Source organism: Dromaius novaehollandiae, chromosome 1, assembly GCF_036370855.1.
Source record: "Dromaius novaehollandiae isolate bDroNov1 chromosome 1, bDroNov1.hap1, whole genome shotgun sequence".
Lineage (NCBI taxonomy): Eukaryota > Metazoa > Chordata > Aves > Casuariiformes > Dromaiidae > Dromaius > Dromaius novaehollandiae.
The window spans coordinates 54,835,909-54,850,313 of NC_088098.1; the positions used below are offsets into that span (position 1 = coordinate 54,835,909).

The 14,405-nt window shown below is 42.5% G+C and overlaps 1 protein-coding gene across 6 annotated transcripts in view; it reads left to right on the forward strand.

The window, feature by feature from the left end:
- Window positions 1-14,405, forward strand: part of RBFOX2 (RNA binding fox-1 homolog 2) — a 177,626-nt gene that overhangs the window by 24,866 nt on the left and 138,355 nt on the right. For all 6 annotated transcript variants that reach the window (XM_064513143.1, XM_026117967.2, XM_064513137.1 and 3 more), the window contains exon 2: window positions 14,058-14,108. In XM_064513143.1, coding sequence (XP_064369213.1) covers window positions 14,058-14,108 — 51 coding nt within the window. The remainder of the gene's footprint in view (window positions 1-14,057; window positions 14,109-14,405) is intronic.

Genomic DNA, 14,405 nt, shown 5'->3' on the forward strand with positions numbered 1-14,405 from the left:
CAGTCCTGGAAAGTGAGGAAGTTTGTGATACTCCTTAGCTTCAAGTGTAGTGTGTTTTGCAATATGACCTGTATAAAAGTTGACACACACATCTACTTTGCCATTTGTGGAGAATTCCAGTATTTCAGGGAATGCAATTGTCAGCTCTAGTTGATGTCTGATTTGAAGTTTCTTAAAAGATGAAGTCTTGTGCTGTCACTCTGTCACCATGCTGTAGTCCAGCTAAGAGGTAATGAAAGCGTTAATAATTGAGGCTAGGTCATATTCCAAGATTGGGTAGAATCTCTCAGCTCTTGTAAGTGTGCAGATCTGGCTATTGGAAGCTGTAGCATGAAGAAGAAATGCAAGAACAGTTCCAAAATATGGATAACCGTGATGACTTTGAATACTTTGAGGATGTTTAACAGTGGAGTCTTCAACATGCCTGCCTTATCCCACCATCACACCTTCACTCTGGTGAAGAGTGTTGCTTTTTGTTTGAGACAGTCATGGATGTCGTGAATAGAAGCACTGAAAACAGAAGGGATCTATGTGTGATTGTACAAATCCAGCAATAATAAAAAAAATGGCATCTGTTTCTGTGGGTCCCCACCAATTACTGATCTGAAAAATAGCTACCAAGCGTGGATGGATTTAATTGATAGAAATGGCTTTTCCATGCTCCCCCCCCCCCCCACGCTGATTCTCCAACTCTATCAATAATTAACCAAATGAGCAGGATGGCATGGCTTTGGATACCCACGGCTACTATTTATAACATACCCTTTTGCTCTTGAAAACTCACTTAATTAAACACCTTCACTTTTTGCTAGAACAGAAAAAGACTCTAGTTGCTCCCTGCTTCTAAGCAATGAGGTAAGGAGAAGAGTATGAACAAACATTACTTGTATGTAGTTAGGCCGTACAGTACCAGCTGGTTTGGAGGCATTTTGACATAGGGAAGGGAAGCCATGAAATATGATCAAAAAATAAGACTTTCTTCTGTCTGTCTTGGATGACTCCTTGATATCACTTAGAATCAATTCTTCAACAGAGTAAAATCCCTGAATCTTCAAGCAGTTTTAAAGGTGCCAGTACCAGAAGCTTTGAAATCTATGTATGTTAAGGATTGACATTCCTCTAAGAAAGAGCTTTGCAGGCAGAGCTCACCTTGGTGCAGTTTCACTATTGGTTTAAGCTGATCTAAGACTGCTTCTACTGAAAGAAGAGTCCCGCTTTCTCTCTGACTCCAGCCATGTGGTCCTACACCCTTCTTTCTACAGGTGTTGAGGATTAAGTGGCCTGTAATGACCACCTTTGTATGTAAAGCTAATCCTTTTCCTTTTTGAGGGATTAGTTTTCAGGAGGATTGGCAAGCTGATCTGACTCACTGTGTTCTTGTGTGATCCCTAGTGCACATGCATGAGATAGAGTAGAGATACATACTTGGGAGCAGGAGAGGGAAGAAAGGGTGATCCCTTTTGGTGGTAGTGAGAGCTTAACTTGGCTTAATCAGACTGTAAAACTGCTCTTAGAAGAAGGTGTTTCACATCACTGTGTAGTTCAGCAGAGTTGAGTTTTTAATCTCTTTATACCTGGGCTGAAGAGTTGCAATAGGAAGGAGCAAACAGTTGAATTTATGGAGTTGCAGCTGTCTAGAGCTTGAATTTAGCTTTTGGCTAAATTTACAAAGAATCCTTAAAGAGTTAAACAAAAAAAGTGTGTGTGTGTGTGTGGGGGGGGGGGGACAAACAGCCGTGATGCTTGGACATGTTTTGAAGCTTTGACTGGCCTTCTTGTATACTCTTTGCCATGGTGCCTCTGGTCTGCTCCAGTTCAGGAGTTTGCTCCAGTGCCAGTTTCTCAGTAGCTAATTTGAAGTGTTTGTGTGTTCAGTGGGAGGATAGCTCCCTTTTTTTTGTTTCCTTCAGGTGAATGTGCCACATTCGAGGAAGAAACATGATGCTGTAATTTCAGGAGCAGAGTGTTTTGAGATCTATCCTGTTCTGCATTTTATCTGTAGATTTAGGAAGGGAAATGTAACTTCTTAATGCAAATGTATCTCCAGGGATTGCACAGGGAAGAGTTTTCAGACTAAATTTTGAAGGAAACGAGACTTACATGAATGTGCTGTGACAGTTCCTTCCCACACATACACATTTACGAACCCAATGGTAATTTCAATCACATTTAAAAGTGATTTTAAAAAGGGCAGAAGGAGAAAGGGGAAGAACTGTAATGATACCACATTCCTAAAAGCTTCATGAAAAATGGTGATTAAGTGAGAGAGATCCAGATTAGTGCCCTATGGAGGGAAAGGCAGTCAGAATTTGTGTACTATGCACTCCATATGGAGCAACTAAATGGGCAGTCAGCACAGACGTGCTGGCTGGCCAGCCAGCCTGCCTGCGTGTAGCTCTGGACTAGCCGCAGCGTGTGCTGTTCTTTGCTTGGTGGGAATACTGTAGGGGACAGAGCGAGGGGGGAGCTGTGGTTATTGCTACAGAAGGCTGGGATGGGAAGTAGCCAGGGGATCAGAGGATACTAAGCTATAAGAAACTAGTTTCAGTTAGTTCCACTGCTGGTAGAGTGACTTATTTATTACATTGCCTTGCAGATGGGGAATGGATGAGGCTTTGATGCTTTTGTGTGGTATTTGCAGGAATGTGCAATCTGGGATTTTGAGACCTCCTCTGAGGGGGTGTGTGTATGTATGTGTCTCTTTCCAGTGGCTTTGGAATATCTTTAAAGACAATAGGGTGGGATGTAAGGTCTGTAAGGAATTTCTCTTCTATTTATGAGGATTTTTGTCCTCTGTCTATGAGGGTTTTTTGGGGCTTTAACTAAACTTAAAGCTGTTAAATGACAGAAATACTTTGCAGTACTAAGGTATGCTACAAGCAGGAACCATGTCTATCTCTTGCCTGTTCAGCAGACCTAAGACTTTCAGCCTCTTAGGTGTCTAGTGCAGCAGCCTGGCATTTTAATGCTGCAGTAACCACAAAGATCTCCGACAACTGTCTTGACCTTTCCCAGACCTGAATTGTTCCTATGACCTCTTGTTTGATTTCAGTCCTATTTTTGTGGTTGAAGGCCGTATTTATACTTGGGATGTAGAATGGTATGAGAATATTGCAATGTCTGATACTGCTGGCAGTCTCTCGCTTCATTTTCCATTAATACATAAAGTTCTTGGCCTTTCTGGGTGGATTACAAGCAGCAGCAGCAACAGCTTTTCCTTTATAAGCAGGACTAGTACTCTGATCTGGGCCAAACTTAAGAATTCAGACCACTTAAAGGTACCTTGTGGGATAAGTTTGCTCTCCACAGTAACATGATCCTTCTTAGAAACGCCTTTAAGAGTGGTTTGTCTTGCTTCTGTGTGCAACTAAATGGAAACAGTAATTTACTGTAAATGCCTCACTGTGTCCCTATAGCAGGGCTGGGTTTTGTTTTTAATCTTTCTTTCTTTCTAGAGTGCTCTCCCAACTTCTTGGATGCAGCCTCCCAAATGAAGGGCAGGTCTTTCTTCCTTTCTCTTAAAATTTCAAAACAAAGCATGCACTGAAATTTGTCTCAAAACTGTTCTAGAAAGGAGGTGTTCCTCCTCTGGGAGGGAAGGAGGCTTTGTGATTAGTGTTCCCTTCCTCCCAATTTTAACCCCTTTCTAGCTGTAACCATTGTTTCCCATTGTAATTCTTCATTCCTCCTTTAAATATTTTGAGTCCAGGCCAGATTCAGTTGTTGGACTGGGTTGGACCATTGGCAGTAACATGTCGTACTGGACAGTTTGTCTGCAGTGGATATTTCTGATAACTTAGGCAGGATTTGTCACTTCTCGTATACTTAGGAAAGAGGTGTGACGACAGCTACCATGCCAGCATCTCAGGGCAGAGGAGTTAATCACATTTAGCAAAAGTTAGCTTTGCAGGAGTGGCAAGGAGGTTAGTATAACAGAAGTGGATTCCAAGGAGTTCTTGGTTAATGATTGAAAAAATCTGTTATTTTAAGACTTTTAAAAAATATATTTTTATAAATTATACTCAGATAATAGTGGGTCTTGGCATATGGCCACATTCAATTCAGAGTGTCTGTGGCTCAGAGAGATGACATTCAGGTACAGGGTGGGTGTAAGGAGAAAAGCAAAGGCATGTTTTGTGCAACAGAATGGCATAGTGCTGTGGTAGGAATCAGTTGTGTTACTGTTCGTATGCAGTTGCCTGACTGCTATGTTGAAAGGTTTGCTTTGATTTTGTTTAGGTGTGTTTGAACTTTTTTTTTTTTTTTTTTGTAGATAAGTGTGTAGCACTTAGAAGAAAAACCCTGAAAAATACTGATGTACAGGAGAGAGGTGAATAAAGGTGGAAGCAAGAAGGGAAGGGTAAAGGCCTTCTTAGGGTAGTTAAGAGCTAGCAACTGTTGCGAGCTTTATGCAAGGGAGTATCTCTCTAATAAACAAACTGTTACATGGTGATTTACTCTGGTCAAATTCAACAGTCGTGACCTCTCCTTTTGCCTTTCAAAATACTAGCAAATGTAATTTTGGAGACAGACGCTCTCTTTGTCTCCAGAACATGTGCTGAGGCACTAATGGGCTGTCCAGTCCTTATTGGAAGGAGCCCTTTCAAGGGTGGAAATGGCTAGTTCAGTCTCTGTGGCTCATTTGATTCTTGATACCTCCGGACAGCAAGGGAGCATCACTACAATGATGTGCTTTGCATCATGATCTTTCTGTCCTTTTAAGAACAGCTTTAAAACTCTTAGGTGCATCTAGAATGCTTTTTTTTTTCCCTGGAGTGGATTCTTTCACATCTGTGCACCAGTTTGGCACAGAGATGAGAGTTTTGAAGGGGCCAAAATTCAGAGCCAGGACTCTTAAATGTGTGGCTCCCCTTTGGGGATACTATAGCTACAGCTGGAGTTAGTTTTCCAGGTTCTCCCTGTATTCGTCTTACTAGGTATGATTAGTGCCCTGGATACTTTGCCACTGGTGCTACTTCTTCAGGAACATGTAACCCAGTGAGGGAGGGTTTGATCTCTTTCTCTGCCCCTTGTCATGCCACCTTGTGATGCCTCTTGTGAGCAGAGAAGGCTGTTGCGCTGCATAAGCTTTACTTGAGGAGGTTCATTCTCTTGCATAGATGCCCTTTTGTTTGCTGCTATTGCAGGAAGAGAAACTTTCCAGGAGGGGGAACGAAGGGGCCAGACTTAATGGTCTTAAGTGTGACACTTTTTTTTTTTTTTTTTGTGGAGGAAAGGCCTGGGAGTTGTTTCTTGCTAACTGATTCCAGATGGTGCTGTTGGAACACAAAGATTACTAGTGTGTTTGGGATGGCGATGACTGAGACCTGCTCCCTCCCCCCAAGCACTTCCTGTGCAGCCTGCAATCATACAGGCTTAATCAGAACCAGCCGTCCCTGCTGAAACGCTCATGAAGCCTTCCTTTTCTTTACCCGGTGTCCCAAGCTCCATGCTTCCTCGCTCCCCCAGACTTTTTAACCCCTTGCCATTTCAGCTCTGGGCCTTCACCCTTCCTTCCTGAGGTCTGCCCTTTCTCCACTGCCAGCAGGCTGTGGGCAGCTGTAGCACCCAGAAGATGAAACTCCTGGGCTATTCAAAGAACTAATGTCTTTGGGGAAAGAGAAGTTAGTCTGTAACATGAACCTGAGAAAATGATTTCTATAACTATCTAGGGCAACTTAATACAATCAGGCCAGAATGTCCAGGGCACAGAACATTTCTCTCACACCTATTTGCCTGGACTTGGTATACAACATGGTTTACCCTGAATCACATGCTGTTTCACCTTTCTTCATGCCAATTCACGCCCTAAAAGCAAGGACGATGCAACTTTATATCACTGCCTCATTATGCCTAACTGACAAATTAGCTTCAGTCTTGTCTTCTGCAGGTAATATACACTGTCTTTCCAGCAAAAAATTATTTGTTATGCTTCTATCCTGTTAGTCTTTTTGCAGATACCCGGAGGCTGTTGTTTCATCAGCCAAGATGTTCTTCATCTGCTGACTTCCCTTCTGCATCTGAGCTCTTTCTTCTCTTTTCTGTTCTCTCCCATATTCTCCATCCTGTCTTCTGAGAAAGCATAAGCAGTAAAACTACTTGCTAAGCAAAAATTCTATAGCTTTCCTCACCCTACAAAACTTGTAGCTGTCATGTGTTTGCGCAAGCTGGATTTTCATGTTCTGTGTTGCCCTGTAATGAGTGGATTAACAAGAATTAAGTGCGAAATGCCTCCTCAGCCCCATGTAATCATGGCATCCAAAGGTGTCCCCAGAGCTGGATTTGAAAGCCTTGTTAGGATGCCTGTCCTGCTTCCTGTTAGGTAAGAGCAGGGCTGAAGATGAGCTGCCATTTTAAAATGATATTGCCTACTAAAAGAGAAGGGAAATCAATATTCTGTGCTACTGACTTCCTTGCATGCAGATTGTCCTTGTATTTGCTGGATCACAGATGTCACATGGTTTGCAGTAGTCCCACGTATTTTAAATTGCACTGGCTGTATTGTTGCCAGCATAGGTCATGCCAGCAGGCTGTAATTCCTTTATGGCCAGAGCAATGTGAAGGTGCTGCCATATGTAGTCCAAAAAACCTGTATGTTTTTCACATTTAAAGTTCCATTAAATTAATGAAATATCATCTCTTTGAGAGGCCAAAAACATCCCTTGACTGATGTGGAGAATGAAAAGCCCAGTTGGTGGAGAGCTTCTTCTGACCTCCAGAAAGCTACTTCTATACCAAAAAAGAAAAAGAAAACCCTGAACCGTTGTAAAAAATCTCTGTAAATTACTTGGCTCTTCCATTTTAGCTGTGAAAGTGCATTCTGTGCATGAAAGCTCTCCTTCCCTCTGCAAAATTATAGGCATTGTCTTTGTGTATGGTAGTTTCCTGTGGGCACTGTCAGCTTAGAATCTGGAAGTATATTTGTAAACTCGTTGCAGACTAAGTTTTTATCTGGCCTGAAAGCTTAAATACTGTCTTTTTATATAGTTGGGTCAAATGCATACTTGTGTGTATTCAGTTTTACAGATTATTGTTCTTGTTGTATGTATACAGTTTCTCAGAACAGAAGTGCCAGGAGATTGGAGTTAAGATGATGCATATTTCAAATGCGTCTTCCTTCTGCCTTCTTACAGTCATGTGTTTAGGGCCTTTTTTTTTTTTTTAAGTCTTTTTTTTCTTTTATTTGGGATCCATCTGTAATTGTGCGAGTTGGTAAGACAAGCTGGTAGGAAAACAGCAAAGTAGGAAATGCCTTGGTAAAGCAAGGAATAGCAAAGATATGCTAATCCCTCCTTCTGAGCCAGAAAATCACACCAGCAAATCTGGGTGACTTCACTGCTGCTTTGTTTGTTGGAGACACAGCTTCCTCTGAAAGTTGTAGTTTTGCTTTACTAAGGTAACCTTACTGGCTACCTTGTATGCTTGCCTGGCTAGTTGCTCCAAATTATTCAAATTCTGGTCAGGGCAGAAGGCTATTTTTGTAAATCTGACATCACCTTCCTTTCTTGTCTTTACTATGTCACTGGATAGTAAAACAACCTAGAGTTGGGACTCTGCCCTGAAAAGTGCGTGTCTCTTGGCATGCCTTTCTGCTCTCTGCTTCCTGCTCTGTGAGACTCTGCCTGGTCTGGGTTCTCTTCTGCTTGGCCGTGATTGATGTCTTGCCTGTTAATTACAGCAGAGAGCCTTCAAACTCAATAGTGAGCTACAGGATGTATGGGACTTCAGGATGTTGAACTGCTTTTGCAGAGATGGGCATTGTGTTTTGGGGGCTGGAGGCTGGCAAGCCCCTTCGAGTGGGTGCTGCATCTGAAGCAGCGGACCTGTCTCCTCTCGGCACCTCTGGCTGCGTTCCCTCCGCCCATCCCCAGCTGCGCTGGCAGGCGCTTTCTGCGGCCACGGTGTGAGCCAGGTTGAAGAGCAGATTCAGCTGGAAACACACAGAAAAATACATGGTTACTTTTGATCTGCCTTAGTTGCCTGATCCAGTTCTCCACATGGGGAAGACAAATGCTTATCCTGGCACCGTGGAGGAGGTGACGCAAGGGGGAATGAGTGGCTGCGACTGCTTTCTCTGGTGGCATTTCTTATGCCTAGCTTCGGTTTTCCTTGCAGCGCAGCCTGATGGGAAATGGGTGGCTCTGCTGTGAGCGAGCCGCACAAAGGCCTGTGGCCATCGGGCAGGAAGAAATGCACGGCCATTTCGCTGTTGAGGTTTTACTGGGGCACACAGGTATTGACCCACAGCTGCGTGCCTAGGACTGCTTCCTCGCTGAACGCTTGTTTTGTCCAGGGAAGCAAACGAAAGCCCAAACATCTGCATTATTGAAGAAATGTACATTGTAGGTGGGAAAATATTGGATGTGATGCCACAAGGAATTCAGATTTTTTTTTTCTTTCTTCTTTTTTTCTCTCCTCCCCCTCCCTTTTTTTTGGGGGGGGGGGGGGGCTTACACGATCCCTACAGCACTTGAAGAGCTGGTGAGACCTGGAATTTGAGCAGCATGTAGGACAGAAGTACTGACAGGCCTTTCTCAGCCCATTCGCTGGCTTGCTTCCATGACGCAAGGGAAACTCCCTGCGTCGGGAGCGGGCGCCCGGCGCAGCTGCTCGTGGCCTGGCAGAGGCTCGGCCTCCGCCCCAGCGCTGAGCGGAGGAGGGAGATCCAGCGCCGCCCCTCTCGGTGAGGGAAAGTCTACCTGTCCCACCACGCGTCCCCAGCTCAGCTCCCGCTCCTAGTGAAAAACACGGTATTTTTAGGAGAAGGGGAAACCTGGCGGGCGGCGGGGCCTGAGCCGGAGGCCGCGGTCGCCGTGGTGACGGGGCCAGAATTCCAGGAAGGAAGAGGGGCCGCCTCAGGGCCGCCGGATGCGCTGCGGGCCGGCTGCCGGCCCCGCGCCCCTGGGAAGGCCCCCGCCGTTCCTCCGGAAGGGAGCCGCCTCTCTCCTGGTTCCTGCCACCTCAGAGTCCTGGGGCTGCAGCTCCTCCGGGTTTATTTCCCTGGAGGAGCAGCCTCAGCGATTCAGGCAGGTGTGGAAAGCCCTATCCGCGTCAGCAAGCCTATCTTTTTTTTTTTTTTTTTTTTTTTTTTCCTTTTTTTAAGCGAACAAGCACAGTGGTGCACCCTGTACTTAGTGTGGTGCCTCTTATCACAACCTCTTGCTTTTAGTCCTTAAATATACATTAAAAATAAAAAAAAGAACGAGTAAGGAGTAAAATATAAGTCTTGTTACTTACATCTCCATAAGCTGTGGTTTTGATGTTACTCACTTCCTTGTGAGTGTACTAAATGGACCTCTTCTGTTGCACGATGTTCGTATGTTAGAAAACTGGCCAAAGCCAAGAACCAAATTTAATTGAAAGCGAGGACGGCTAAAGGGAGGCGTCCCATGCTATAGATGCAGTTATTGGAACCACAGAGCGATTAGGGAGCACTATACATCAAATTAGGATAAGTATCAAGGGAGAAAGGCGACATTAAGATCCATTTAAAAACTACTTTAGTTCAGTTTTTTTATTAATAATCTGTAGTTCAGCCTTAGATGCTGCTTTTCCCATTAATTTTGTGCACACATAATTTGAAGTAGGGAGATGGCACAGACAATCAAGAAGGCAATCTGAATGCGTCATACACACTTAGACAAAGAAATAGGTATTTCCTTTTTGTTGATTTACAGTAACTTGTACAAGTAAGGCTTTTGAGAAGACATACCTTTTTTTCTTACTAGTTGGTAATAAAGTCGAGGCATTTACAGTCTTCCTTGTGCTCTGTCACAGTTGAATTGCTAAAATACTTTGTCAGAGCCCCTAAAACAGAGGGATTCTGTCTTTCCTGCTATGGAAGAAATAAAGCAAAAAATGATGGTGAACCCACTAAACTTCTGACAACGCTTCTGGAATTGGTGTCTGGCTCATGAGCTTTGCTTTTTTGCATTTGTGACTTTGAGATTAATAGCTTAGTTGCTGATGTTTCAGTGCTTCCCTCCCCCCCCTTTTTTTAAAATGTTATTCTTTGTGTTTTAGAAAAAATGGATTCTGTTTGTCTACTGTAAGTATCTGGTAAATGTGTAGTTTGCGCTTAGCACTCAAAAATTCCATTTTGCTAGTCTGTGTGTTTCTGGGTTCCTTGTATTCACTCCACTTTTCTCAGCGTCGTCAGCAGAACAGGCATACTGAAAACCCAGTCAAGAAAGATCGTGCTTGGTCACACTTCTGAGGTTATCTTTGCAACAAAAAGGACATGACAGTTTGATTTTAAATTTAAGTTTGGATTCAACAGATATTGATTCTACTGCTTAAGGAATTGTTAGCTTAGTAAATTCATCCATAATTCCTACTAATGATGTTTTAAGGCTGCAGGCTTTAAGTTCAGTTTGGTAGTCAAAAAGCAATTGCGAGTTAGGCCTCTCTGATCGAGTTTGCTGACAAAATGATGAGTCCATAATTTAAGATGAATTTGTTTTGGAGTCAAGTCAGGTCAAAAAGAATTATGGCCTATTTGAGCTAAAATTTAGCTCTGTTTTAGAGGACTCTTAAACCTTACAGCTAGACATTTCTTCTAAATAATGAGTACTCCACTCCTCTGTCCTCTTTCATAGGTAGCAGCATGTGTAGAACTGAACACTTCTTACTGATGAAATCTGATGTAGTGTATTATCTTCTATTTTTTTTCTTCCTGCTTTAAAGCAGGTTATGAGCAGCTGAGAAATGCCTTTCAGTAGTAAACGAAGTAATGAAACATCCCAATGGCAATTTGATTTGATTTTGTGGGATAGCACCACCTAACTAAATTTCTCTATGAATGTCTGGTTGCATGTTGGTGTAGAAGGAGAAATCTAATTGGTGGGCGAGAGCTGTGAGAGAACTGGAATCAGCTGGGGGTTGCCTAGTCCCACCAGGCTCATACTGGAAGACGAACTCCATTTGTATCTGTGAGCAGGGTATTTATCTGTGTTAAATTTTACCTCTCTCTTTTCACTCTCATTTTGTAAAATTAGTTTTGTGCATGTGCAGGCAGAGAAAGAGATTCAGCTCTATCCTCAGATTCTGCTCCCTTTTTCTCATTTCGATCCCATACTGCCTAGCAGGGATTTTCTCTCTGGTTATAACTGGATTGTTCTGTTCCAGTCATAGGAGTTTAACTCTTTCACTTCTCGCTCTGTTTAGGCTTCAACAAAAGCAACCTCTGTATGGAATAATCATGCAGCAGGCCCCAGATTCACCATTAGTGACCTGTAAAATTGGCAGCACTGGAGATTATTGGCGGGAGACAGTTTCCCTAGGCACTTCCTGCTTTCTCTTGGAGAGTTGAATTCAATTAGAGCAATGATATGCACAGCGGGGATTTTGCAAATAGTTCAGTACTTCATGGCAGCATTTCTGTATGAAAGGCAGAGATATCTTTGGCCCTTTTGTGACCTTAATGCTCCAGCTGCTGCCCTCTTTCTAACCTCTACTTTTTCCAAAATCTTGCTTCCTAAAGTAACCTTCTTTCACCTCTTCTTTTACCTTCTGATGCAACAGCATGCCCCAAACATCTTTGGTCTGTGGTTTGTGTTTTTCATCTTCCAAAAACAAAGTGGAGGTTGCTGGCTGTGACTTTTTTTTTTCCTCTTGGTTTATTTTATATCTTTCTGCCATCTTACATACTGTGGACTGCCCTCAGAAGTCTGTAATCATCTTTGTCTTCCTTCTCATGCTCTTGTGATTTGCTTCTGCTTATAAAACCTGTCTGTTTCTAGACAGGATGTGTCTTTGATTGACTTCAGGAATCCCATGAAGTTCAGTTTTGTTTCTTTTCTGTCACTGGCTAGTCATGACAGTTCCTTTTGTTGGTCTCTAAGACCTTCATCCTCAAAATAATGTATTTTTTCCTTTCTTCATTTATAACATTATGCTTGTGTTCATTGCCCATGTATTGATCTGTAGTGCTAACTTCCCCATTTGTTCCTTATTCTCTTTGTGAAAACCTTCCTAGTTTCCAAGATGTTGAAAGAGATTAGAGTTTACTGGGACACGTGGTATTGACCTTGAACACATGTAGAAGTATTGTTAAAAATGTACCTGGACTGGTCTTTCAGAAGAGAGATACAAAACAGATGTGCATTGCTGTTATCTGAAATGGTAAAGTGTAGCATGTGTGAGAAACTACAACTGAAGTATTTTCTTGTAATGTATACTTATATGAGGAAAAGAGTTATAGCTGTGCATTTTCATCTTGATGTTGCTTGATTATTATTATTTTTTTTTTAATTGAAGTTCACAGTAAAACCAAAAAAAAATAGCCTGGACTGTAATACTCTAGTTCTCAGTCCTCACTTGCTTCTTCCAGCTTCTCTGTGTTTTCTTTTGTTTCTTGTATTTGTGGAGTTTCGTGCCTTACCTGCTTGCTCTTTACTACAGTGTTTGAGGGGAAAAAAAGTACTCATAGGGTGCTCTATATGACAAATTACTCTAAATCCGCTAAACTGGCTGCCAGAAGTTTTGCTGTCCTTGAAGCTTATGTAGCATGCCTGTTACTCCAGCTTTGGCATGAGAGGCTGAAGAGAGAGGCGTGCTGTTTCCTGGCAAGTTGCTGCAGAGCATCCCCTGGGCAGGTCTGAGGTGAAGAGGAAGACAGGGAGGACAAATATGAACTTAAAATAGCATTGCTAGTCCCTGTGTTGAATTATTAGCGTCCTGCTTTTTGGCATAAGTTATGTTAAAGCATTCTTGCATAAACTGTGAAATTACATCAGTGGTCTCGTGTTCTGTGTAGGGCAGAAGGCTTCTCTCCATTAGGAGCTGGCCAGTTTAAACGAAATATTCCAGCACCAGTAAAAACAAAAACCAAAACATCTGTATGGTCAGCTGAAGGTCTTATGAAGAGTTTCTGAATGTATGGTTACTGTCAACCTTATGTTAGAAGCTGCAGTCCCAGGATAAGTTTGCTTTTGATAATTTGGGATAGTTTTGCCCTGTTTTGTCAGGACCTCCCCCTTTCCCTCTGCTCCTCCTCCCGCCATGAGTTCCTCAAAAAAAATGCGGGGCTGGCTTAGGAGTTCCTCCTCATAAACCGTAACAGCAGAGAGGAGCAGGCTAAAAACTAATCATGGAGGACTGCTGGCCTCGTTCCCCCTAGCATCCTGCATGGAGTTGCTCATGAATGAGCAGCAGTACCAGAATGGAACAGAAACAGGCTTTATCCAGCTCAGTTTAGCCTTCACCTAGGGAGAAAGATGCATGCCTGGGATACGTGTGGCTGTGCCCCCTCCCCATTTTGAATAGGAATTGTTGGAGGCAGATTAAAAGAAAATGAATGAACATTTAGTAGTATTGTTAGGTGTGTTAACTTAACCCACACCACACTGCTAAACTAGAAAAGAGTTTGAGAATTTCATAGAGAAATTCCAGAAGTGTTGGAAGTTCATATATTCCTGAAAAACAGTGTGACAGAGTTGCCAATAGCACGAAAATTGCAGGTCAAGAGTCCCTTCTGGGGTGAAGGAAGAAAGTCTAGAGTATTGATTTCTTTTTGGGAATGTGTGAGATATTGTCCAGGATTACCAGGCTAATTTAAGTTATACTGACTTCTTTTTAAGTTCATGTTAAAGTACTAGAATAGCTTTGGAAAAGAGAAAATTGACACTTTTATGACTGATGTTTAGAGACGTATTTCTTCAGTACTGAGTGAGGTGGGCAGCTGCTTCTGTAATTTTATGTTGTACTTTGTTCAGTTTACATGATGGTAAATGAGGTTTGCATATAAAAATTATTTGGAAAATTACAGAAATTATGCACAAGTGAAATTATAGGGTGTAAGGTAGTATTAATTTGTGCTTATTTTATGTTTGTGATTTTTCTTTTTCTGCATAATTTGGCATATGCAGTTGAAAATGAATCTGTGTTTAGGTGTATTAACTCACATGGAAAATAAGAAGTTAGCAGAATAATCTTAGCTCATTCTTTCTTCATTTCATGCAGGTTCTTGTTTTCAGCTGAGTTGAGACAGATCTATAATTCCTTGGTTTCTATTCCTTGTAACCGTTACATTCAGTTTTTCTGTTCTTGTCTTGCAGAACGAGCCTCTGACTTCAGGTTATCATGGATACCCAGCAAGAGACAATCAAGTAAGAGCCTGATTGCAGTAAATGAGAGTGTGTGTGTGTGTGTGTGTGTGTGTGTGTGTGCACGTATGGATGTTTAGTCCAACAGCTTCCTGATCCTCTTGTTTGTTATGGAATGGAAATTGTTTTGTTCTATTGTGGAATGCTTGCGGAGATATATGGTAACTTGAATGCTTTTTAAGGCCTCCGGCAGTATGTGGCAACATGCCTGGTAAGGGGTTAAACATGATCCACATTGCCAAGGGCTCAGGAAATTCTTTATTCCTGAAAATCTTGTAACTTAAAATCTCTATCCTAAGC